This window comes from Zophobas morio, unplaced genomic scaffold, assembly GCF_036711695.1.
Source record: "Zophobas morio isolate AGI-343-1 ecotype UQ-CSIRO unplaced genomic scaffold, CSIRO_AGI_Zmor_V1 ptg000021l, whole genome shotgun sequence".
Taxonomy (NCBI): Eukaryota; Metazoa; Arthropoda; class Insecta; order Coleoptera; family Tenebrionidae; genus Zophobas; species Zophobas morio.
In genome coordinates, this window is record NW_026972126.1 from 22,646,218 (window position 1) to 22,674,035 (window position 27,818).

Genomic DNA, 27,818 nt, shown 5'->3' on the forward strand with positions numbered 1-27,818 from the left:
CTTGTCGACTTTGAAATTTATTCTTGCAGACGCATTATTTGGTGATTTTTTCAGACAAGGTCGTCTGTACGGCGCTGGACCAGAAGAGGCTTCGGGCTCGCGGGATGGGGTTTCAGGGATTATTTGCTTTGGCGAGTGTAAGTACTGGTTTTTGTACGCAAAATTCGAGTGGTTGGTTTTGAGCCATAATTAACAAAAATGTTAACTGCGCCGACGATGGGGTATTGAACTGTCGTGTTTATTATTTTTTTTTGCGTAATTTAGAGGTCGGGTCTAATTCGCGTTTTCCCACGATTAATTAATTATGCGGGTGACAAATTATTGAATGCTAATTTTTTCTCTTCAATGAAAACCGGTAAATAAGAAACTATTGATTTATGAAAATGTTTATTTCGCAGATAGTAATGTTCGTTTTTAGTAATATTTTATTTCAGTTTTATGTGTTTTTAATTCTGGCAAGCGTTTGAAATGGCTTAGTAGGTGATCTGCATTTTTAGTGCTCCACCTAAGCCGGTACCGTAAATGTCACCTAAATTTGTTTACGGATGGCCGTTGTGGAGGAAACCGTTGCTCTATTTTTTATTTGCAAGTAAAATAGGTTAAATGCAATATATTTATGCAGGAATTTAGGAAGCCCAAATCAAGACTTTACATAAAACCATGAAAAATGCACTAAAGATTAAAGTGCAACAGTTCGAACTACCGGCATTGTAAGCGTATGACATTTTACGCAATTTTCATACGTAAAGGCGAAGTTATTGTTTGTTTACGTTTGCGTGGGAGGGTTACGTAATACTTGATTTATTGATGCGACATACACGCCTTTATATGTATATCCAGGCGTACAACAATTGGCACATTGCATAATTTAACATTTTAGTATGAGAAAATAAACACATTTAAACCATATTTATGTTTGCCAGAAAAAGTTGGTATTTTTGTTTTTATTTTATAGTGACCAAGACCATAGATTGTAAATATGTCAAGTTGGCTTTGAAACTCCGTGAGTTTTGCCGCTTCGTTGTCATGTTGGATGACTTTATGTCACCTGTCACAAACGTCAGTTATTAACCTCACTTTTACACATATTGATGCAATGCATTACAATTTGAGACATCCAGTATATTGTATTTATGTTGAAATGGCACATTTTAATGAGTTCGGGTGACCAAAAATCGATTCTTTTGTTTTAATACTTGACCCGGTAAGTTTGAAAAATCTTGTTTGTATTTGAAAACTGGGCGTACCAGAATTCTGTGTATTATTAGTTTATTATTCGTCTATTTATCTCTGCGACCGTTATTCGTTTTTTGTCCTGTGACATTTCCAAAATCCTTACGTAATCCCCTCCGAATTTAGCCATTGTCCGACTCACACCTTCACCATCATCTCAATACAATTAAGGATTCCCAATTAAAACATACATGAATTTTGATTATTTTAATCACCAACCGAAAACCCGTATGCCACGCCTTGCATTTATTCCATAAGTTTTTGTGGTCGCGAAATTCCGTTCTTATTGTCATCTTACGTGTCCAATCCACATTGGAAGCCCAAAGAAAACAAACAAACAAACAACAACTTAAAAAAAATAACTAGTTTATTATCGTATAGTCAGAAGATAAAGTATTAACAACAGAGAAAGAATAATAATAGAAGGCAGTGTACATAAAAACAACGACAAGATAATAAAAAATTAAGTACCTTAATTACAATGGACACTAACTTCATTTCATTAACCTAAATTGGTAACATCTTGCCTTTATAAAAATACAGTTGGTAGTGTTAAACACGCACGCAGACACACCCGCTTTCGTACACTCAGTACCATAAATAACACCGAACTGGTAATATACAGGGTGTACTATCCTAAAAACAGCCCCGCGGCATATATACAATTGAGCATCGAATTCCATAAATAACTTGTCCCACAGCTACAACCTCCAGCCTTGAAAATCCTCAATCCTTAAATAAAATCACAACCTTAGTTTTTACAGTACCGATCACTTAGCTACGAAGACTGAAAGATCGGGGAATTTGAAGCCGCCGAAGCCCGGGAAGCTCCTACTGGGGATCCGCGGCGGCTTCCCCAGCTGCCGCGACCGCAGGTGACGTGCCGGGGGCGGCGTCAGATCCGTAGTGAGCCCCGGCTGGGGACCCTCGTTGCGCAGGAGGAACCCGCACTGCGCCGAACACACGTCATCGCGCAGAACCACCTCCTTGGGCCACTCGCGCAGCAGCTGGGAGCAGTCGGTGACACGCAGCGACGCGCACTGACCCTGCAAACCAAACAAAAAAAAAAAAAAAAATAGTAAAACTGGCTCCCAAATTGAGTCAATCAAAGACGTACCCCTTCCTGGGTGCAAATGCAGCTGGTGCACGGCGACGGGAACGCCGACTCACCCACTTCCACGTGCCTGTCCCCGATCACGCATCCCGATCCCGCCGACTCTCTCCACGCCCCCAGGTCAATCTGGGGTAGTGACTGGCACGGGACTCTCGGGTTCAAGAAGTTGCTCGGTAGATCGAACGCCGCCCTCTGCATATCCCCGTGCACGTCCAGGTTGTCGCAAATGACCTTCGCCAGCGTGATCTTCCTGATCTCGGCTAGTTGCGACTCGGTGAACTTCACCACCGGGTCGTTGTTCTCGTACCAGAAGCGGTCGCACTTGCGCAGCTGGCGGAACTGGATGGCGATGATGCAAGCGAAGGTGGGTCCTACGAGACCTCCTTGCAGCGGCCGCTCGCTCAGCCCGCCCGGGAACAAGTCGATGTCGTCCACTGTGGCGTAGATGCGCTTGAAGCGCGAGATCACCTCTGGAGGGATCTCTCTGGCGAGGTCGTCAAACGACGTGGCGCGCTTGAGGTTGCAGAGGGCGCGGTAGTTGTTGTAGGAGGGGATGCCGTGGTCGCGGCCGCGCTGGATGTTGAGGGCGATGAGGTCCACGCCGGAGAAGGGGATCTTGCGGTCTTCGAAGAGGTGGTTGGTGACTTCGCCGGTGATGAACTGGTCGAGAGTTTCCATGGGGGTGGAGACGAGCCCGCGGGCGATTTCGTCGACCATGCCGTGCTGCAACGACAAGAAATAGCGTGAAGCTGATTTACTAAATAGTAAAGAGTGGTACCTGTAGCAACATGTCGGGTTTGAAGAAGCCGTCCCGGAGAAGAATAGGTGGATCGATGATTTGGTACTGCGGACTGAGTCGAGGTATATGCGGTCTTAGTAAAGAGTGCCCGATTCTGAAAGCCGCTGAAGCAAACTCGGTGAGGATTGAAGGGTTACAACTCGGGTTGTAGTCTTTGTAGTGTCCCTGGGGTAGCAATTTCAACCCGTACAAGTTCATGGCGTTCCAACTGAGCAACCTTGGCAAGAATTCATTGTATGTGATGTGTTGGGTTATGGCAATTGTGATTCGTCTGGCTTGTTCGAAGAGCTTGTCGTCGTCCCAGTGAGGGTTTATACCTTTCAAACCTCCAACTATCTTATTGTGCTCTCTCATGAACACAGTGTGAATGACGGTTAATCCCGGCTGCTCTGATGCTCTTCCATCACCCGCAATGAAGCACAATCCAGACGCTGCTTTACATTCAGGATGGTTGTCACTCTGTGGTAGCAAATCTTTGAGTTTGAGGGGGCGCTGAGTGCAGTTCATTCGTCCCCCAATCCCTTTCAAGCTTTTCAAAACGCACGGATTCTCTCCGTAGATTTGCGACGCGTCCAAGAAGGCGGTATTCTGATTGACTTGTTCCCGAGGACCCAAATGCAGCTGCCCAGGGAGAGACCTCATGAACGGGAAACACATGCGCTGTCCAGACGTGATGTTGATTTCAGGGTAGTAGTGGTCAGACGGTGGAATCGGAAAAGGGGCACACTCTGGGTGCACCGTATGGGGGCTATCGCACGACCTGCAGTCCGGAATAGACTCATGGAAACCCTTATGAATGGGAGTCATCGTGAGATCGTGGTCCAAGAACTGACCGTACTGCATCGTCATGAGGGTGTACCGCGAGTGGAGGTTACTAATATCGGGATGAATCACCGTGGAGACGATACGTGGCGACGGCAACGGGGTCCCAGTAGCCCCAAGAAAACGAGGCTTGGAAATCCCTACCACAACCAAAAAACTTACAAAAATCGTCAACCTAGAACGAAAAAACCTACCGTCATCATAAGCACTAGGTAACAACCTAGTGAAAGTCGTCAAGCTTTTCCCCCATCCGGGATTCCTCAAGTTATTACAGTGCCCCGACATGCTCCTATACGGCGTGTTGGGATCGCAAGGAGCGTTTTCCTCACAGTGGTGGTCCAAATCAATCGCACTAGCCGGAACCAACGAAGAAATATCCACGTTCTGTAACCCATCGGACAACTCGTCCCTGAAAACCGAAGAAATCACGTCGTTGTCGAAGATCTGGCGCTTGCGACGTCTGTGCATCAGCGAGTTGATGATCTCGTTGGAGGCGAACTCGAAGAACAGCGACGTGTTGGCAAGCTTGAGGGCTTGTTTGTTGGGTTTGCTGAAGGAGGCGGCGGTACCGGCGGGCGATTTCGGGTCAATACCGCCAACCGTGGACCAAAGCTCGTACTCGGTCTTTCTTCGTTGGAGGACGTCTTGCTCGGCTTTGGTGATGGCCTCCATGAGCAAGTCTTCGGACAAGTCGGCCATGTGGTCCATCTCCAACCACGCGGTGAGCTGCGGCAGCGGGTGCTGGTCGCACGAAATCCGCGCATTCCTGCACCACGTCATTAGTACCACCAAAACAACAACACAAGAAAGGGGTACTTACAAATACGGGTCTTCTTGGACGAACGCTTTGGGCTGAATCTTGTCCAAGTAGTCAGTATTGGCACACAAAAGTCCAGCTAGAGTCGTCTTTTTGATCTCGCTTAACTGTTCAGTGGTGAGGGAGCTCGGAGGCAAGTCGTTTTCGTACCAAAACCGATCAGACTCCTTCAGAAGCACGAACTGTTCTCGAAGAAGACACCCAAGAGTCGCTCCCACTATGGCCCCCGGGATGGGTTTTTCTAGCATCGCGCCCACCAAAAGGTCCACGTCTTGCGGGACTTGGTAGAGGTACTTCAGCGCTTTGATGAGTTCGGGTTTGATTCCAACTTTGGTGAAGTCGTCGAAAGTGGAGAGGGTTGCGTTCTGACACTGTTGCAAGTACCGGGTGTAGGACGCAATTCCGTGGTCGCGACCCATGTGGACGAAAAGCGACGCCGTGTCCCAGTCGGATCGCAGCGGTACCATCATGTGCATACTAGGGTTCTGGGCGGGGGTGCGTATGAGCACGTCCACCATTTCGGCAAAGTTTTCAACGGTTTGATTCATCTGGAATATCGCGATCGTGAAAAGGAGTCGGGTGGGTGGGCGGGTTTTACTAACCAAACTGCCGGGAATCATCGAGAGGAGAGCAGGTAGGGCACTCATTGCCACTTCGTTGTAAACGCCGGCTTTGTGCGAGCTCGAGTACTTCGAGAAACGTCCATGGGTTTGCAGGTGGAGGTCGGATTGGACGATGGCTTCCTGCAGGAGTGATTGGTCGCGTGATTTTAACGACTTACGGGTCAGTACTTACGTTGCCTAGGACTATGGGCAAAAATTCGTTGTACGTGATGTGTTGGATGGTGGCAGTGACTATTCGTTTGCTCTCTAGGAAGAGGGCGTCGTCGGACCAGTGGCGATTTAGTTGGGCCAGGTTTACGGCAACGCGGTTGTGTTCTTTGAGGATTGCCGAATAGAGGGCGTTCGATTTGCAAGGTGCGCAAGATGAGACGTTGACTAGACCAGCGTCGTAGGTTCGAAGAGTCTGGACTTGTTTATCAGTGTTGCCGTAGACGGCTGAAGCGTCTAGGAACGCTGAAGCCAGGTTCATTTGGTTGCGGTATTCTGAAATGGGTCCAAATAAAACAAAGTCGTGGGTCAAGCTTTATTCAATTAAAATACAGACAGGATGGAACAATGTCTCGACTCGGGTCTGAATCTCTGTGTTCCGGCTATTTACCCATGGGCGTCTCCTGCCCAAGTGGGCCATGGCAACATTTAAAGCCCGCTCGGTTTGCCCGCTCAAACAATAGACAATCATCCCAAGCACACTTGCACTTTCATGGCCAAGTCACTCACACGTGCTCTTACAACCGTTCTAATGTCTATATTTGTCCGTCGCCATCTGCGTTTCTAGTTTCTCCTGGTTGCAAAACTCACCGAAGCCGCAATCGTCCATGTCCACCGCCGGCAGCGTCCGCATGTACTCCCGACATTGCCCGTGTCCCACCCGTCCATAGCACTCCCCGTGGCTCATCCCGTCGTCGCTGCAGCAATCCTGGCTCCTCAGGTTGCCCGTGCTGGCTAGATCGTGCAATAGCAACTCGCCCCAGGCCCCCAGCAAGGCGGTGACGGACTCGTGCGGGGCCGCCGGGACGGTCTGCAGAGTGGCGGCCGCCTCCAGAGGGCTGGGAAGGGCGTGGGCCGTCACGGACTGGCGCGGCCGGCTTTTACCTGAAACAACACTCAAATTGGAAAATCGGCTGCGGCGTTTCGGGGTCAAAAGTCAGCTTATGTCAAACCGGAAACGCTAATAATTTCACTGGTGTGAAAGTACGCATCGCGACGACTTTCTCCGGGCCGGTCCTGGCTCGCCCTACGCGATTACTCAACGAGTTAGGTAACTGGGACCCACCGTCGGCGTAGGCTGGGGGCAGCAGGCGCAGGAACGGGGAGCCGCGGTTGCCCCAGCGGGCGTGGCGGACGTTGTTGCACTCGCCGGTGGGCCGGCGGTACTTGTTGGGAGGGCAGGGAGTGGCGTCGGGGGGGCTGCATGGTGGTTGTCGGTGGTCGGGCTGGGCGGCCTGGCGTTCTGTTTGGAGTGCGGTCCTGACGATGTCCCGGAGCTCCGGGGGTAGAGTCCTGGTGTACGCGGTTATGTTGTAGTCGTACGGATGGAGGCCGGTGTGACCTCGGATGAAGACCGGGAGGAGAGATAGCAGTGTTAACCTGAAACGAGAGACAAAGAGGTGATTGATGAGGAGACACCTGGGACTGGAAGTGAGTCAGTGGGACACAGTAATCCGGGATCCTCAAATTTTTACCGAGACGACGTGTCGCAGTACCCAGTCGTGAGCGTGTTTCGTAACCCAGCGTGCTGACGCTTGAGGGTCACGATTATGAAAAATGATGCTCTGGCAGCTGGATATTGACGGTTATTACGCCGCTACAAGACAGTTATTGTTAAAACGGTGTCATTTATTGTAATCAAATCATCGCTAACAACATAATTGTTCCGAGCAATTACTCAGAAATTCGTGACTGTGTCTTTGATCTTTGATAAATCGACATCCGTTTTGGGTTGCGCTTCTTAATCATGCAAATTGCAGGACTTTGTTTTTCTCGATCCTCAAGGCCCCTGGCCCGGACCTTTCCTGGTACCTAATCGTTCGCGCGAGGCGCTTCTTTCGGGTGTTTTCTGAGAAGAGGCAATTAACCTTTATGCGGGGGCAACGGTCTGCATACCTTCAATTAACTTTACAGTTTATTAGGCATCGAGGTAATGCTGCTGACGATAACAATGATAAATATGTGACATAAAAGATGGCTCGCCTTCACCTGACAGATGTTTTTGCCTAATTACACCGTTTTTGTAACCTCCACAATCGGGTCGAGATGGATGTTGTAAACGAGTAAATAAGAAGATAATTAGAATAGGGCGAGGATCGAGCTAGTGAAAGTGCACTGTCATCAAAAGTTTGACGGATGAGGGGCAAATGTCACGTACTTGTCCTTGGAAGAAGACACGAAATGTCAAGAGTAGGCCCGAAAACGAAAGTCGGAAAATGACAGATGGTGGTACCACCATCCCTCGCCAGGAAATTGAGCAACCGGTGACAATTTTCAGGTTGGCAATACTCACACATCGACGGCATTCCACCGAAGTTAAAATATTTATCTAGATTAAATGTTTGCGCTGATATTTAAAGCGAAATTATTAATAAAATTAACGATATGCTAATAATTATTGTTGGCAATTACCAATGTATTTCAAGGTGAAGAAGAAATATTTGTGGTGGAAAGACTGAGGAAACTTGTTGTTTTTTCGGACTTTGGAAGGTTAACCGCTTTCTTTCATTTTCCAGTCGCTCGTTCGTTATGTCACCAATGCTACAGTTATTCGCGGAATGTTAAACTCCCTAGGAAGTACCAAGTCTTTGTTCGAAGGCTTGAGCACTCTCACGAGCTGTCAAGACCTCCGCGACCTTAACCCTCGCATTCTGTCAATACCGTACTCATAGATTTTTTCCATCTGCTTTTTTTTGGATTTGAATGAAGAATGACATCAAGGGTACGGTATTCGCACACTCCTTAAACTCGTAATTTATAATTCCTCGGTACTTAATCTTACAAAAAATCGATAATTTATGCAAATGCGTCGCTCGAAAACGTTAAGGTTCAGAGTTGGCTGTGGTCATTTTTTCGTCGCGTTGCTCAACCCTTTCGTGCCGTGTCGCCATCGTTGGAGCTGCAATCACGTACGTCTAATCTTTATTTAATAGCGAGATCCGCGTTTTTTGTCTTTTTTTCACGTCCTCTCTACGATTTAAGCGTTTCTAAGAATGATCATCGTCGTTTTATTAAGTCACGATGATATTGTACGTTGACCTTTCGTTTTCAAATGCTGAATGGTGATTCGTACGGGAGCTGGGTCACGTGTCGCAAGTTGCAATATGTGTAAATTGCAATAATTGTTACATAACTTGCGATACAGTGGTTGCGTTTGATGTTAGATTAATTTTAACGAATTTGTGGATAATGCAACGTTAAAAGTTGTTGGCGAGGACTTTCACTGCTGTTTTATGATGGGTTTCAAGTTCTTGTAATTGAGATTTTGAGTTTTTCGATTCATGAAGTAGCGAACTTTCGCTGGGTGGTAGGTGGAAAGTTGTAAATGAAGGTACGACGAAAACTTGGAATTTTTGAGGTTTTATTAAAAAAAAGAAACGTTTCTTGTTGGATCTGGTATGGAGTGGATTCACATTCACTCATTCATCAGATTTGAATAGAATTAGTCTTGACAAACCTCGATACCTTCACTCTTTTCGAGATTAAATCTAATCTCTTTCGAATTCAATGGCTCGAAACGGTTCCATTTTCGATTTTTTTAAGGTTGGTGTTTAAAATTCGTGTATACTAGAAGCAGATGGTCAATAAACATCCACAAGTCATCCTAGCAAGTAGCGGAATTTGTTCAAAATTTCTAAGGTTAAATTTAAAAAAATATATTTCGGCTACAAATTAAAATTTCATTAAGGTAAATGACGTTTTCGTACATTCGAACAATTTAAAAGTCATTTATTTATTAATCGATTTTATTACATATCGTAGTTCAAGTAAAGACAATGTATTTCAGTGGGTATTTTAACTTCAGTTTTAACATTTTTAGGTCAAATTTAAACTATAATGGTTTCGTCTATTACAGTAAATTTACACAAATTAGAGAACCTTGGCAAGTTAACAAATAAACGTTAATTCAACTTTCAACACTGTTGTCCGTTTCAACACAGATCATACAAAAACTATGACATTTAAAGATTTTGAGGTTTTGCTTTAAAATTCATGTTACTGAGTTAAACCTTAAAACTTTATTTTATTTAATTTATGAAGCGTAGAATGAAATTATTAATGCGACCTTCGTCACTGATATTAAACAAAAGGCATACTGTCAATATTCAAGGTTTGAACTTTAACGGATTTAATAAATCGGGTGGCATCTCATTGCAACTTAATTAATTCGAGTGCCTACTTGAATCCAAAATAAATGAAGCTTGAAATAAAGAAAACAAAATATCTTATATAACCGACCACAACAAGCAAAATTAGCGTGTGTGGAGTGGATTCTTCACAATATTCAATGACTGTGTACAATATTTAAGGTTCTAATTTAAATTAAAGTTGGCATATTATGAAAGACTCGGATAAAAATATTCAAGGGCGAAGCTCGCAATAAATCACTTTTTTAAGGTTAAGATTTATATTTTTTAAAATTTGAATAAGCTCTTTCATTGTTTGTCTGCCACGGCGTGATTTACTGAACGAAATAAAGAACGATTTTGCGTAATCTAACTACAAGGTTCAGTTTCAAACTATCTTTTACTTTTAAGGTTGAACTTCAAAATTGCGTTTATCGCCCATCTACAAAAAAACCAATCAAACCCCACACCCAGCATTACCATTGAATAGAAAACTCGATCGAATTCCACTCGTTAACCAGACATCAATTACGCCAAATACGGTCGAACAATGTTGATTTATGGAGCTAGGGCAAGGTAATAATTACATCAAAACTTTCTAGGAAACGCGTTGAATGGAAAGCATCGGGCAGTGCCGCGACGAATTTTCGATAATATTATGCGATATGCCGCACAATTTCTATATGGACCGGTCTTCTTTGAATTTATTTACGTTTTATTTGTTTATTTTTTATTACCAAAACATAACTTTCTCCGAGGATTACTTTCATTCGGCATTCCTACTAATTTAGTCTTCGTTCAATGTGACACGTGACTTTGACTTTGCCGTCCAATTTCTAATTATTAGAATGGACGATCGAGTTTCGTAACGCGGTACAGTAGTGGACAGAATGAATGACGCTGAGTGCGCGACGGGACGAAATTGATTACTATCAAACGTCAAAGCAGAGGCGTCCGGCAAGGTAAACAAGTGAAACTCAATTTAGAGCAGTAAAATCGTCATTAGTTCACGAATTCGCATTTCTAAAAACAAACAACGACCACGTGACTCTTACAATTAAAGCCTGGGCGATAATTACTTTCTTTGAAACAATACGACTTTCACAATTGATTTCCGAACGCTCTAACAAGCCCCAGAGAATAGAGGAGTTGCATAAGAGTTGCATAAAATGCATCAAATTAATTTTACAGCGTCTCCGAGAAAGTGATTTTTCGATTACCCATTTCGTTGTTTACAATTTCTTTTGTCGCTTTTTATTTGCAGTTGGCGGAAGTGAAGTAGAAAGCGTTTTCGTGACCTTGGAGTGGCGCGGATTCATATACGAAATAACGAACAAGCAGTTCAGATCGGGACAAGTCAGATCAGAATTAGCAACAAAAACGAGAATGACGTCACAGCTCCGCCAACTGCTCAAGGAGAAGATTCCAATCGATTTTTTGCCATCAAGCGGGGCCACCGCGCCTCACCTTATCTTCATTTGATCGTCTTGTTTGGGTCCAGAGCCGCCACGAAACCAAAAAAACTCTAACGCTTCCGCGTTCCCGTTTTAATTAGAACCAAACTCGATTTCACTGGTATCTCAGCGAAAGTCTCAAAATCGATTGTGCATGAGACAATGCTCAAGGTGACAAATCCGTTACTCTGGCGTTTTTCGAAACGTGTCATGACCGAGTAATCCACATACTCTGATCCTATGATCTCATCGTTATAAAAGAGCCGTTCGAGGCGATGACGGTAGAAAGTGGTGCCGCGAGGGGTACTTGGTTCGCATAAAGCCCGCGGTTTTCGCGTCGGTGTTAATAGTGGCCGCGGTTCTCAGAACTTGGCTTATTTTTCGATTAATTATCGCCGTTTTCGCAAACATGTTTTCAAGTGCTCAAGGTTATGCAAATCGATCTGGAAATTGTACGTTAAGAGAGCACATTCCGGCTGGGAGATGGGTCCTGGCCTTGGGTAAATGTCAATGTTTCTGGGCGGAAGTTGAAGGTTTGAGTGCAGCGAGACGTCGAGTTTTGGATCTTCGTTTTTTTTAATTAATTGTGATTTCGCATGTTTTGAAAATTTTAGCAGTTTAGCGTGGTTTCACGGCCGGTCCGGTCCAAGGCTAAATACTTATCAGAGTATACAAGAAAAACATATAATTAATTTTTTTACAACTATAGCGTCAGTCTTATAACTATTAGCATGAATAACAGAAGATGTTAAGATAATTAAAAAAAATTGTCAAAAATTTACCTCACGAATTAATAACATATTACTTAGAAAAATTAGGCACAAATAATTTACGATTTTCTTTTGTTTTACTCTTGGATTTTAATTATGCAATGCTTGTGTGACAGGTGATAGTTGCCCCACTGTAAACAAGTCTGTGACCTGATTTTTAAAAATCAACTTGTTTTGCATCGATATACTGATTCGGCGACACTAAATGAAAAAATAACGGGCCATCAAAGACCCTTTGGTTAATTGATGTTTTTTTTTCGGGACCATAGGTCCTAGGAACTTCGTTATAACCTCACTTTTTTGACAGATCCGTAGGTTTTAGTGACAAAAGTCGATTAATAAATAACTAGAGAGGTTTTTGTGTTTCCTTATTATAAATCATGTGACGGCAGTTTATAATATGTACCTTCAGAAGCTGTAACATTAAAATTTATAAATTTTTTTCGTTGTTTTTGTTTATCGAGTGTTGTGTTAAAAGTTTTCCGGAATTTTCAAACACGTTTTTACGGAGTTGTAGAACAGAATTATGTTACAGTTGCAAAAATTGAAGGTTGTTATAATTCAGTATCTACCAGAGAATTATTACAGAGTTGTAATAATGTTTACTTTATTTCTTAACATCTTCACAAGAAGAAAAAAACTTTTCGAAACCTATCAAAATTGAATCAACATCAAAATCGGGTAAAGCACGTTAAAAGTTTTATGGTTTATTATTACAAATCTACATTGATAATTTTAAAACATTTTCCTAAGAAGTTGTAGAGCTGAATCTTTCAAAACTGCAAAATCGGATAAAGAATGTTCAAATTTTTAAGGTTTATAATTAAAAAACCTACGTTGATAAGAATTTGAATCCCGGAATCTTCTACTCATTAATAGAGTTGTACAATTTCTAAAAAAAACCTAAGGTTTATTATTATAGATCAAAACTGTGCATGTTGCTTTATCATTTTTAAGGTTGAAATTTATAACGGATTTTTTTTACATTATCGTCGTGAAAATAATTTCTTTATTAACGTTTAAAGCACACATTTTCACAAGTTGTGGCAGAAAATTATCGAAATTGAAGGCACGTAATCAACATCAAAATCAGATAAAGAATCTTAAAGTGTTAAGGTTTATAATTACAAATCTACATTGATAATTTTTAAACATTTTTCTAAGAAGCTGTAGAACTGAACCTTTTAAAACTGCAAAAATTGAAGTTTGATCATTCAAATTACAGAGTTGTATAATTTCTGAAAAAAAAAAACAAAGGTTTATTATTACATGTCAGAAGTGTTGTTTTACCATTTTAAGGTTGAAATTTATAATGGTTTTTTTATTTTTTGTCGTGAAAATAACTATTTTTTAAGATTTAAAACTATCGAAGTTGAAGACACGTAATCAACATCAAAATCGGATAAAGAATTTTAAAACTTTCAAGGTTTATAATTAAAAATCTACGTTGATAAGAATTAAAGTCCCGGAATATTCCACCAATTAATAGAGTTGTACAATTTCTGAAAAAAACCTAAGGTTTTATTATTTTAAATCAGAACTGTGTATGTTGCTTTATCATTTTTAAGGTTGAAATTTATAACGATTTTTTTTTAGATTATCGTCGTGAAAATAATTTATTTCTTAACGTTTAAAGCACACATTTTCACAAGTTGTGGCAGAAAATTATCGAAATTGAAGGCACGTAATCAACATCAAAATCAGATAAAGAACCTTAAAGTTTTAAGGTTCATAATTACAAATCTACATTGATAATTTTTAAACATTTTTCCAAGAAGTTGTAGAGCTGAATTTTTTATAACTTCAAAAACTGAAATTTGATAATTTAAATTACAGAGTTGTACAGTTTCTGAAAAAATTAAAGGTTTATTATTACAGGTCAGAAGTGTTGTTTTACCAATTTAAGGTTGAAATTTATAATAGTTTTTTACTTTTTGTCGTGAAAATAACTGTTTCTTAAGGTTTAAAACTGTCGAAATTGAAGGCACGTAATCAACATCAAAATCGGATAAAGAACCTTAAAGTTTTAAGGTTTATCATTACAAATCTGCATTGTTAATTTTTAAACAATTTTCCAAGAAGTTGTAGAGCTGAATCTTTTAAAACTGCAAAAACTGAAGTTTGATAATTTAAATTACAGAGTTGTACAATTTCTGAAATAATCAAAGGTTTATTATTACAGGTCAGAAGTGTTGTTTTATCATTTTAAAGTTGAAATTTATAACGGTTTTTTATTTTTTGCCGTGAAAAAACTGTTTGTTAAGGTTTAAAACTGTCGAAATTGAAGGCACGTAATCAACACCAAAATCGGATAAAGAACCTTAAAGTTTCAAGGTTTATAATTACAAATCTACGTTGATAAGATTTAGAGTCCCGGAATCTTTCATCCATTAATAGAGTTGTACAATTTCTGAAAAAACCTAAGGTTTATTATTAAAACTGTGCATGTTGCTTTATCATTTTTAAGGTTGAAAATTATAACGATTTTTTTTACATTATCATCGTGAGTTATGAAAGAAAACTTTTCAAAAACTATCGAAATTGAAGGCACGCAATCAACACTAAGAAGAGAATAAAGAACCTTAAAACTTTTAGGGTTTATAATTAAAAATCAACGTTGATAAGAATTAGATTCCTAGATTCTCCAATTCAACAAATTTTAAGGTTCAAATTTATAAATCTTTTTCGTTGTTCTTGTTGTATAAAAAAATCCTGCATTTTTAAACACTTTTCTGAAAAGCTATAAAGCAGAATTCTTTCAAAATTTCAAAAACTGAACTTTGAAAATTCTACATCAACCAGAGAATTATTACAGAGTTGTACAATTTCTGGAAACAAAAACTGGGGTTTATTATTATAAGCCAGAAATGTTGGTTGTCATTTTAAGGTTGAAATTTTATAATGGATTTTTTCTTACTTTAACGACGTGAAATTATTTTATTTCTTAAAGTTTAAAACTTCCATTTTCCTAAGTTGTAAAAGAAAACTTTTCGAAAAGCATCGAACTTGAAGGCACGTAATCAACATTAACAACAGGATAAAGGACCTTAAAACTTTTAGGGTTTATAATTAAAAATCGGCGTTGATAAGAATTAGATTCCTAGATTCTCCTATTCGTCAAATTTTAAGGTTCAAATTTATCGAAGGTGTTGTTTAAAAAAAACCCTGAATTTTCAAAAACTTTTCTGAAAAGTTATATAGCAGAATTCTTTTAAAATTTCAAAATCTGAACTTTGAAAATTCAACATCAACTAGTGAATTATTACAGAGTTGTACAATTTCTGAAAAAAAAACTAAGGTTTATTATTATAAACCAGAAATATTGGTTGCTCATTTTAAGGTTGAAATTTATAATGGAAATTTTTTACTTTATCGTCATGAAAATAACTTTATTTCTTAAAGTTTAACGCTTACATTTCCACAAATTACGGAAGAAAACTTTTCCAAAATTATCGATATTGTAGGGACGTAATCAACACCAAAATTGGATAAAGAACCTTAAAGCTTTAAAAATCGACATTGATAAGAATTAGATTCCTAGAACCTCTCATTCATCAAATTTTAAGGTTCAAACTTATAAATGTATGTTGCGTTATTATTTCAAGGTTGAAATTTATGACGGATTTTTTTTTTACTTTAACGACGTGAAAATGATTTTATTTCTTAACGTTTAAAACTCCATTTTCAAGTTAGAGAAGGAAACTTCGCGAAAACTATCAAAATTGAAGGCACTGAATCAACATCATAATCGGATACAGAACCTTAAAAGTTTTAAGGTTTATAATTAAAAATCGCCGTTGATAAGAATTAGATTCCTAGATTCTCTCATTTATCAAATTTTAAGGTTCAAATTTATAAATTTTTTCGTTGTTTATCGAGTGTGTTGTACTAAAAAATTGTCTTGAATTTTCAACTTATCTTATCAGCGAATTATCACAGGGTTATACAATTTCTGAAAAAAACCTAAGGTTTAAGGTTAACAAGAGTGTTGTTTTACCGTTTTAAGGGTGAAATCTATAATGGTTTTTTATTTTTTGCCGTGAAAATAACTATTTCTCAACGTTTAAAACTATTGAAATTAACATTAAGAAGAGGATAAAGAACCTTAAAACTTTTAGGGTTTATAATTAAAAATCAACGTTGATAAGAATTAGATTCGCAGATTCTCCCATTCATAAAATTTTAAGGTTCAAATTTATAAACTTTGTTCGCTGTTCTTGTTTATCGACAGTTTTCTTTTCTGAATTTGCAAAACCTTTTCTGAGAAATCCTAGAGCAGAATTCTTTTAAAACTGCAAAAACTGAAGTTTGATAATTAGAATTATCACAGAGTTGTACAATTTCTGAAACAATAGCATTTTTAAGGTTAAAAGTTATAACCAACTTTTTTTTCTTTATCGTCGCCAAAATAACTTTAATCTTACACTTTCAGAAGTTGTAGAAGAAAACTTCGAAAATCATCGAAATCGAAGGCACGTAATCAAATTTAAAGAAAACCTTAAAGTTTTAAAATTACCATAGACAAAAGAAAATAAAATTTTTAAAGTTTATTGTCTGTTACTATACGAATTATTAGGTTCTCCATAGTTCCATCTATTATGCATCTTCAGGAATTTTAAGGTTAAAATTTATAAAACTATGGTATTGTTTGCTGCATCGAGCGTGCGATATTAAAAAACCTGAATTTCTACAATTTTAAAGACTTCTGTTTTTATGAAGCAGCAAAGCAGCACTCCGCTAAAGTGGTAAAAAAAACTTGATAAATACACATTCCATCGAAATTTCGTAAAACCTCTTAAAAAATTTTAAGGTTTATTAACCAGAAGAATCTGTCGTTGCAATTATCAGGAAGTGAATTCTCAGACTGATTCCTCATAATGTTAAATGGAATTATGCATCGCAGACCTTCAGGGTTATTAAGGTTATAATTCATAATCGATTTTCCTTTCGTCCTGAAACTCGAAATTTGTCAGATTCTTACCGAATTCCGACTAAACCTCAAAAATTATATTAGACAACCGTACTTCAATCGTGAAAGCCAACAATGATAAAAAAATGCACTAGAAAGTAATAATTACCATAAATTCAAGCCACCTTCACACTAGTTACGATTCAGATTTAAAACAATTTCGTTGACTTTATTGCATCATTTTTATTATATCATTGACCAAAAATGCGACTACCAGTGAAATGTCGGGTCAAATTCAAACTGCAGTTGCTTATTGTGTCCTAAACTCCAACCAAACTCATCGCGATTTTGGTTCCTTCGACGCTTCAACCTTAAAATTATCGCAGCCTCAATCGCCGCACCTGACATTTACCCACTCACCACCGAAATCGCTTTTCATCACCTAGCGCTTGTCACTGCAAGCTATGACATTGCATTTTTTCAGAATACTCCTTCCTTGACCCCCTGACCCCCGTTGCAAAACGTCCACAAAAGAATATTAATTATCCGATAAAAATCATACCACCCACTGGTATTGCCAACTGTCCTACGCAACAGAAGAAGCACCATTCATTGTTGCGAAATCGTTAGCCAACACTCAGTCCGTCAGAATCCGGAGATTTCTTAAGAGGATTTGTGTCAGGACTCGAGGGAACTTTTCATCCTGTCTCACGAAAATAACGCTCTGACCGATGAACTTAGCTTTTTTGCGCGTGAAAGGCGTGATCTGGATCGGTCGGTCGGTATTTTCCGCGTTTGCCACTTTCTGTGTTACTTAATTGGTCTAACTGTTAACAATGATTTGGTTTTTGTACCTTTTGGGGATCATTGTTCAGTAGAGGGACGCCATATCGACGCGATGTGCTTACAACGTTCTTAACGATAAAAGTGCTCTACTTGGAAACTACGAATTATAATTGCTTGATGAAAAAAGCGTAAAGAGTGCACTTTCGTTTACGTATTAATTACGGATATGGTGATTTTCGTGTTATTGTTATGGCCAGCGTGCTTTGTTCGGCTTTTAGTAAAAGTGTTTGTAATACCGTTATGCAAGTAGAGGTCATTACTACATGATTAATTACGGCCAACTGAAAATTAAAAGTAATTGAAAATGGCGGAATGAATTGATTTCGGTACGGAAGGACGCGCAGACCCGTCTAGGTCACACTTGTTAGAACATATTTGCCGGTAATTGGTAATTAAAATGGACTTTAAAGTGTAATTAGCATCCAGGAAGACGTCTCCGGCAAAAAATCATCGCGGAAAAAAGCATCAAGGTCGACTTAGGGATTTTGTGGTTGCGCGGTTTAACCCCCCGACATTGACACGCCATTACACAACAGCGGTCCCAATTTTGTCCAAACCAGTTCATCCCAAAAAGTTCAAGTGTAGGCGAAACCCATCACTAACCCACATTCCGCCATCTTGCATTTTTCCCATCCGCTAATTAGTGGATGTTAACCAATGCTCCTTTATGTAAACGCACAATCTGTGAGAAGATCTGGTGAACAATGGCGTGACGTCATCGATGGCGTGGAGGTCGCTACAGTTCTTCGAAATATGAGTAAGGAGCCAACTAATGAAAGGTAATTTCTCTAATACCACTTTTACTTGTTGGCAACACTTTGAAAATTCGATGTTGAAACGCGATTTGCCAACTTTCATTTTTAACGATTTTTTCTCTAATTGACCAATAAGTTAATTAGGAGTTTCGAGGAAACGATCAGTGATTTAGCGGGTGAATTGAGGGGTCTAAGGTTGCCGCCTTGCGTAACTCCATCGAGAAAACACAATGAACGTTTCTAAACAAGAACACCGATCTGTGTTTGCGCAATATTGTGCGAATAGTGTCAGATTTTGAGAATTTTCCTGTGTTGTGAAGCAGAACCGAGCGATGCGGTTGTAATAAATATTTACGTGCGGTTTGTTTTGATGCGTTTTCGTCTAGTCATAATAACCGGGTTTAAATTCAAATGCGACAAAGCGTGTTTACGCGTTGATATCGTGTAAGACAATGTAACCGTTAATCTCGCACACTTCACCAATTCCGACCTAAAGGTCATCATACCCGATCGTATCTCTCACGCATCCATTTTCCCATACACAATCCACATTTGCAAACACAACTAACCCACTTAAAACTACAATGAAGATGGGCCGATAGCAATTACAGCTATGGTTGCGCCAATTTACCATTTTAATACCATAAGCACCCATCGAGCATCGACGTGTCAGCAAATTAGTGGAAAATACGACTAATCAGCGCGTTGTGCAAGCCTCGAACGTATTACACATTTTTTTGGTCGAAATTCCCACGCTATTGCATCCACCCATCGCCCATAAATCCACATTGAGGCCAATCGATGAAATTTTTCATCTTTTTTCGACGCATTAAGTCTAAAATCGTGTTATTTCCAACAAAGAAATGTGGTGTAATTAAATGCCACCCTTAGGGTACGTATTGAGAAAGCTGGGATTTGCATAATCGTGGGTGTAATGTCGTTCACGTGATAGAAGGAGACGGACGGAATGCAGATTTTGACAAAGGCGGGCGCGGTTGCGCAAGCGCCGATTCGGCGCCCTTAACTCCGCGCTTAACTTAACCTTCAATTATTTGGGGCTTTTTGCGATGATCACTGATGTCATCTTTACGCGGAGGAGAAAAAATCCAAGGTTGATGACGTGCGATCCACCCGCACCCACGGTTTGAAAAAACTTTCTTTTTTGTCGCTTGTCGCCGGTGGTTTATGTAAAGCAGAAGTGAAAAGTTTTTGGTACATTATTCATTCGTAACAGATACGGGGGTCGGGACGGAGTGGATTTTGGCGATTTGGAGTGGCGGTGAAGGTAATAAGGAAGCGCGGTTTCACCCTGTATATAGAAAACGAGCGGAGTCCATAAAGCAACGTGATTACAAACATGAACACGTTTATTATGTAAAGTGCTTCATAAATATGAATTGTGATTAACGGATGGTTGCTGGGCTGTGATTGTGTGGAATGGGGGCTCGCTACCGCAAGATCTACCGGGTGATTTCGGTTTGACCCATATTCACGAAACTGGTGTTGTTATGATTTAAAGATTTAAGAAATAGTAACCAGTAAATGTAAAATATTTAATAAATAAACTGTTAGACTATTTTTTTTTTTAATTTTGAAAATATAAAAAATGTGATGCAAATGTGATCATTTTTCTAAATGAGTTCACGACCGACTTATTTTGAATTTTCTAAATTAGGTAAGTCGATGGTAAACGATGAAAACTTTTGGTTCTTGAAATTTTGGATTTTTTTTTCTTGTTGCATTAGCAGTGTGAGCGTTTATTTTCCCAAACGGTCTAACAAGATTAAATTGGTTCCAAAGTGTGGAAAAAATCTATTTTCGAAAAATATAAAACACTTTTCTCTCTCTTTTAGGTAAAGGTTAAACATTTTATTGGTGTTTGTGATCTAAGTAAGGACACAAACTTTAAGAATATCAATCGAAATTTAAAAAATTCTAAAATAAAGAACAAATAAGAATATAAAAAATCCAATATATGTATAAGAATTTTTTTTAGAAAATTTTAGAAAATTAGAGGACTTAAAACAGATGTGAAGAAAATATACAACAAAACGGCAATTAAGATTTCTTTCCCTCATTTTCGAAAAAATTGAACTTTTCGAAAATTAAAAAAAAATGATTTTCGTTGTACTTCAACGTAATGTGACCTTTTGCATCAGTTATTTAAACACAACTTCCCTCGTCTCAGGAGCATAGTCAATAAAACATTCAATTTCAAGCCCCCAAGATTCTTTTTCTTTCTTTAAAAACCGGACAGCCTGGTTCTTTAGTATTCTTAAAAAAAGAGATTCCTGCATAGTCTTCAATAAGACACCTGAGGCCCCCGAAATTCTTTAAAATCCTTAAAAAAAAGACAGTTGGGGCCCCAACATTCTTGTATTCTTAAACAAAAAGATAGTCAGGACCCCCAAAATTTCTCGAAGTCTTAAAAAAAAACAGCCGGGGCCCCAAGATTCTTTTATATTCTCAAAAAAGGCAATCAGGCTCCCGAGATTCTTTAATATTAAAAAATAAAACAGCAGAGGCCCCCATGACAATTTTATATACTTAAAAAAAGACAGCAGCCCTCCTAGGATTATTTCACATACTTAAAAAAGACATTTGGGGCCCACAAGATTCGTGTATCTTATTAATAAAAAAGAGAGTCGGGGTCCTAAAATTTTTGAATATTAAAAAAACTAGTCGGAGCACCCGAGAATCTTTAAAATTATAAAAAAAGACAGTCAAGGTTTCCAAGATTCCTTTGTATTCTTCATAAAAGACAAGCAGGCCCCCCAACATTCTTGTGTATTATTAAACAAAAAGATAGTCGGGATCCCCAAGGGTCCTCAAAGTCTTAAAAAAAAAAACAGTCGGAACCCCTAGATTTAATCGGATCCCCTCGAGATTCTTTTATATTCTTAAAAAAGCCAGTCGGTGCCTCCTAGATTCTTTAATATTAAAATAAAAAACAGCAGGGGCCCCCATGGAAATTTTATATATTAAAAAAAAAACAGTTCCGGTTCCCAAGATACTTTTATTTTCTTCAAAAAGGCAGCAGCCCCCCCCCACGATTATTTAACAGATTTAAAAAAAAAGACACTTGGGGCCCAAAAGATTCTTGTATATTTTGAATAAAACTACAGTCGGGCCTCCCAAGATTTTTCAATAATAATAATAATAATAAAAAAAAAAACAGTCGAGGCCCCCGAGACTCTTTAAAATTCTTAAAAAAAGACAGTCAAGATCTCCAAGAATCCTTTGTAGTCTTCACAAAAAGGCAGTCGGGGCCCCCAACATTCTTGTATATTCCTAAATAAAAAGATAGTCAGGACCCCCAAGATTTGTCAAAGTATTAAAAAAAAAAAAAAAACAGCCGGGGCCTACAAGATTCTCTAATATTCTCAAAAAAAAGACAGTCGGGGCCCCCGAGATTTTTTTATACTTATTCAAAAAAAAAACAGCATAGGCCCCCATGATAATTTTATATACTTAAAAAACAGTACGGGTTCCCAAGTTTTTTATTTTCTTAAAAAAGCCAGCAGCCCCCTCAGGATTATTTAACAGACTTAAAAAAAAGACACTTGGAGCCTAAAAGATTCTTGTATATCTTGAATAAAACGAGAGTCGGGGAGTTCGAGATTTTTTAATATTTAAAAAAAAAAATACAGTCAGGGCCCCCAAGATTTTTCAATAATAAAAAAAAAACAGTCGAGGCCCCCGAGATTCTTTAAAATTCTTAAAAAAAGACAGTCAAGATCTCAATGATTCATTTGTAGTCTTCACAAAAAGGCAGTCGGAGCTCCCAACATTCTTGTATATTCTTAAATAAAAAGATAGTCGGGACCCCCAAGATTCGTCAAAGTATTAAAAAAAAAAAACAGCGGGGGGCCCCCGAAATTCTTTAGTATATTTAAAAAAAAAAACAGCAGAGGCCCCCATGATAATTTTATATAGTTAAAAAACAGTACGGGTTCCCAAGTTTTTTTATTTTCTTAAAAAAGACAGCAGCCCCCTCAGAATTATTTAACAGACTTAAAAAAAGACACTTGGGGCCTAAAAGATTCTTGTATATCTTGAATAAAACGAGAGTCGGGGAGTCCGGAATTTTTTAATATTAAAAAAAAAATACAGTCAGGGCCCCAAGATTTTTCAATAATAAAAAAAAAAACAGTCGAGGCCCCCGAGATTCTTTAAAATCCTTAAAAAAAGACAGTCAAGATCTCCAAGATTCATTTGTAGTGTTCACAAAAAGGCAGTCGGAGCTCCCAACATTCTTGTATATTCTTAAATAAAAAGATAGTCGGGACCCCCAAGATTCGTCAAAGTATTAAAAAAAAAAACAGCGGGGGGGCCCCGAAATTCTTTAGTATATTTAAAAAAAAAAACAGCAGAGGCCCCCATGATAATTTTATATAGTTAAAAAACAGTACGGGTTCCCAAGTTTTTTATTTTCTTAAAAAAGACAGCAGCCCCCTCAGGATTATTTAACAGACTTAAAAAAAGACACTTGGGGCCCAAAAGATTCTTGTATATCTTGAATAAAACGAGAGTCGGGGAGTCCGAGATTTTTTAATATTCTTAAAAAAATACAGTCGGCCCCTCAAGATTTTTCAATAATAATAAAAAAAAAAACAGTCGAGGCCCCCGAGATTCTTTAAAATTCTTAAAAAAAGCTAGTCAGGAACCCCAAGATTCGTCAAAGTATTAAAAAAAAAACCGTGGGGGCCCCCAAGATTCTTTTATATTCTCAAAAAAAAAAGACAGTCGGGGCCCCCGAGATTCTTTAGTATACTTAAAGAAAGACAGTGGGGGCCCCCAAGATTCTTTTATATTCTCAAAAAAAGAAGACAGTCGGGGTCCCCGAGATTCTTTAGTATACTTAAAAAAAAGACAGCAGAGACCCCCATGATAATTTTATATACTTAAAAAACAGTACGAGTTCCCAAGTGTTTTATTTTCTTAAAAAAGACAACAGCCCCCTCAGGATAATTTAACAGACTTAAAAAAAAAAAAGACACTTGGGCCCCAAAAGATTCTTGTATATCTTGAATAAAACGAGAGTCGGGAAGTCCGAGATTTTTTAATATTCTTAAAAAAAATACAGTCGGGCCGCCCCAAGATTTTTCAATAATAATAGTCGAGGCCCCCGAGATTCTTTAAAATTCTTAAAAAAAGACAGTCAAGATCTCCAAGAATCCTTTGTAGTCTTCACAAAAAGAATCGTCAAAGTATAAAAAAAAAAACAGCGGGGGCCCCCAACATCTTTTTATATTCTTAAAAAAAAGACAGTCAGGGACCCTGAGATCCTTTAATACCCTTAAAAAAAGACAGCAGTGGTCCCCAGGATTAACAAATTTAAAAAAAGACACTTGGGTCCCAATATATTCTTGTATATTCTTAAATATAAAGAGACTCGGGAACTCTGAAATTTTTGAATAATAAAAAAAAATAGAAGAGGCCCCTGAAATTCTTTAAAATTATTAAAAAAAAGACAGTTAAGGTCTCCAGGATTCCTTTGTAGTCTTCAAAAAAAGACAGTCGGGGTCACCAACATTCTTGTATATTCTTAAAAGATAGTCGGGGCCTCCAAGATTTTTTAATATTCTTAAAAAAAGACAGCAGGGCTTCCCCCATGATTTTTTCTATTTTCTTAAAAAAGACAATTAAAAAAAACGGTAGGACTTAAACAGAATAGAAGAAAATATACCCCTTCACTCATTTTCGAAAAAATAGAAATTTTCGAAAACTTAAAAATTGTGTTGAGTTTTCGTTGCACTTGAACATAACGTGTGTAGATTTGACCTTTGTGTATCCTATTTTTGAGAAAAACTATTTTCATTTTCCCAGCCAATAAACAATTTTTTAAAAAGATAGTGGACAAAAACGCTATTTCATTTTCCAGAAGACAAAAAGTGAAAAATTCGTGTAAATTGGTGAAAAATAGTTTTTCAGTTTTCACTAATTTGTTTCTGTGATTAAGTTACGACAAGACCTCTCAGAGTATAAATAAATTACATTAATGAAAATGTTGTAGAAAAAAGTCAAAATTTTAAACAAATAAATACAATTTTTCAAAGTAAAATGTTCAAAAAAAAAAAGATTAAAAAAATAGTAATCAAAATAAAATTATTTTGTAAATTTTTGACGACTAACTTATTGTGTTTTTAAGGACTAATTTAGTACTAATGAAACAAATATTTTAATAAATGCAGCACAAAACATTTTTTTTTAATATAAAATTTCTAAAATATACAAAATTTGATCGATTTTTTTTAAATTCTAGAAAATAACAGATTTCGACAAATGTGAAGAAAATATCCAACAAAACGATTCCCTAGGGAGAAGCTGGCAATGAACATTCCTTTCACTCAATTTCGAAAATTAAAAAAAAATGAAAAATTTTGAGTTTTCGCCGTGTTTAAACGTGACGTGGGTCAAGACATTTGACCTTTGTATATTTTATTTTTGAAAAACAGAAAACCTGAATTCCATTTTCGCAACAATTAGTAAACAAAGTTTGATCTTTTAAGGACTTGTTTGATGACCTCTACAAAAACGGAATGCATTAAAATCAATACTGTTTCGGTTACCATTTTCAAATCGTCCGGAAATTCTAGTTTTTTTGGATGTAGTTGAGGAACAATATTCCTAATAATATGCATTTAAATTCGACGTTATGTTCTTTAACTATACAGAAACTTTCAAACTGTTCGTAAATCATATTTATTATTATTATTATTATTATTATCGTCATGATAAGTAAATGACACTAAAACACATTTAAACCACTTCGATTGACCAGGTATTTATTTCGCATCTCCAGAGTCCAAATACTTTTCCTTTTTATGGAAAAATCTATTCTGCATTTTCTTTCATTTTTGGGAATCTCACGTAGCCAGAAACCTTGTACGACCAAATTAAACTCATTTTAAAGTAGAATGCGTTGATGAGTTTCTTATTACCGTAGTTCTTTAAAGTAAACAACCTTGGCATAAGTAATCACGATAAAAAAAAACACAAAAATTCAGAAAAGCCAAAACTATAGAATAAAATTACCCGCAGCACGACAATCGATTTTTCAACAAAAACTCACAGCCTGACTCACCCACGCACTTAATTCACCACATTTTTTTTTTTTTTTCTAACGTGACTTACCCCAACGTCAACTCCATTTCCTCGATCACTCTTTCACCACAAAAAAAATCCCAAAACTCAAAAATCACAAGGGCGATTCGCGCACATAATCACAGCAGACGGCACCCGGATGCTCGAAGACGAGTTGAGTCGTTCTCTGCGATTTTGGCTCGACGAAAAAAAATCTAAATGGTGTTCAGGCCCGCACTCGCAACAGATGATCTCGTCGGTTTCACAACGCGAACTCTTGTGCTCTCTGTAAATCCACGAGGAGCTTATTACCGGAGAAAGTTGAATCGCTGCCGGGGACCTCCGCCAATCAGGATCACTCAAAATGTTGAGGTGTTGAGGCGGACCCCACCTGGCGTGTGCTTTGGAAAAAGAGCCGCCAAAAGGGGGCAGCTTTCGGGTTTTTCGAAAAAATTGGGAGAATTTTTAATATAATAATGATAATAATGATGTGTTTATTGGGTTGTAATTGATGTTTTAATTGGATTTATGATTTTTTGAAGTGTGTGCATTATTTTATCGGTGGCGTGCCATTATTATCGCGGTTTTAGGGTGACAGGCGTAGCACGAATCTTTAAACGTGTAAAATTAACTCCCATGTTCTTATTGTTTATTTTATGCACTCTATTAAAATAATGTCTTTGGTTGTTAAATAATTAAATTGCCCGAAGTACGAAACAATAAAACCGACAATCGGTGTAAAAGCAAACTCGTTATAACGATAAAACAGTAAAAAAGTAAGTTTTGAATTGGCGTCTAGGGATTTTCGTTTTCACAATTCAACAAGCGGAAAAAGTGCGTTTTTTTATTAGTTCACTAGTTAAACTATTACGGCAGGTTAATGAAGGATTAAAATTGAGATTAGAAGCGCCTATTGGAAACAAAACAACATTTTGGTCATTGGTATTTCAGTTATTTTTAGAGAAGTAGAAACTAAAATTCCTTCAGTTATGTATTTATTTTTTTACAATCTCCTAATTGGCAACTTCTCAGGCTGTAGAAGCATATTTTATTTTTTGAAATTTCTTCAATTTTTTAGTTTTCCCATTTTTATGTTGAATTTTCTCGAATCTACAGCTTTTTCAACATTTGAGTTTTTCAGTTTTTCGATTTTTCAATTTTTCGTTCTTTTATGTTCAATTTTTGATTTTCCAATTATCCGAATTTTAGTTTCTACTATATTTTTCAGTTTTAAGTTTTTTCAAATTTCGAATTTTGAATTTTCTCTTTTTCGACTTTCAAATTTTGAATTTTTCGATTTTGCAATTGTTAGATTTTTCAATTTTTAATTTTTTGATTTTAAAATTTTGGAATCGTAGTTTTTCGATTGTACAAGTTTTCGTTTCTTTTTATTTTCCATTTTTGATTTTTCAATTATCAGATTTTTCAATTTCAATCATATTTTTTCAGTTTTCCGTTTTTTCAAATTTTAAATTTTCAATTTTCTCTTAAATTTTTCAATTTTTCACTGTTTCGTTTTTAATTCTTCGATTTTTCAAATTTTCATTTTGAATAAATTAGTTCTTAGAAATGTGTCGATTCTATAGTTTTTTGACACGCAATTTTTCAAGTTGTCGATTTAAAATTTTTGTATTTTTTTATTTTAATATTTTAGACACGTAGTTATTCGATTTGCAATTTTTCGATTTTACAAGTTTTCGTTTTTATTTATTTTCGATTTTTGATTTTTCAATTATCCGAATTTTCAGTTTCTACGATATCTTTTTCAGTCTTCCTTTTTTTTCATATTTTGATTTTTCAATTCTACAATTTTTCAGATTTTCAATTTTTAGAGTTTACAATTTATCGCTTTTTAATTTTTAGATTTTTCAGTGTCTTTTAATTTTTCGATTTTTCCCTGTTTCGATTTTTTAAATTTTCAGTTTGAATAAATTAGTTTTTTTAATGAAAAGTCAAAAATCAAGAAAACGAAAAATTAAAATCTAGAACCTGAAAAATTAAAAAAATTTACGATTTCTCGGTTTTTAGATTTTTCTCAATTTTTTCAATTTTTAGTTTTTTTATTTTTACTTTGAAATTTTTCCATTTTACAGTTCTTTGATTTGCAATGGTTTCAGATTTCAATTTAAAATTATTGTATTTTTTGACTTTTTACCTTTGGAATTTTTAATTTTTTCAGTTTTTTGATTTTCAATTTTTAGTTTTTCTATTTTGCAATTGTTAGATTTTTCAATTTTTAATTTTTGTGATTTTAAA

The 27,818-nt window shown here is 37.5% G+C and overlaps 1 protein-coding gene across 1 annotated transcript; it reads right to left on the bottom strand.

Annotated features, from left to right (window-relative positions):
- Positions 1-1,582: 1,582 nt before the first annotated feature.
- On the bottom strand, positions 1,583-25,836 carry LOC135133105 (uncharacterized). The gene is made up of 10 exons (XM_064061366.1): positions 25,614-25,836; positions 6,682-6,995; positions 6,207-6,500; positions 5,581-5,891; positions 5,388-5,528; positions 4,789-5,333; positions 4,163-4,734; positions 3,126-4,108; positions 2,351-3,070; positions 1,583-2,279 (listed from the first exon to the last, which is right to left on the bottom strand). Exons 1-10 carry the CDS (start codon positions 25,628-25,630, stop codon positions 2,004-2,006), a joined length of 4,173 nt encoding a protein of 1,390 aa, XP_063917436.1. The 5' UTR covers positions 25,631-25,836; the 3' UTR covers positions 1,583-2,003.
- Between the last annotated feature and the right edge of the window lie 1,982 nt (positions 25,837-27,818).

Excerpts from the sequence above, each read along its gene's own strand:
- LOC135133105 (XM_064061366.1), bottom strand. Across the intron at positions 4,735-4,788 it reads GTCCAAGAAGACCCGTATTT|GAATGCGCGGATTTCGTGCG; the intron begins GTAAGTACCCCT and ends GACGTGGTGCAG. Across the intron at positions 3,071-3,125 it reads AACCCGACATGTTGCTACAG|CACGGCATGGTCGACGAAAT; the intron begins GTACCACTCTTT and ends TTGTCGTTGCAG.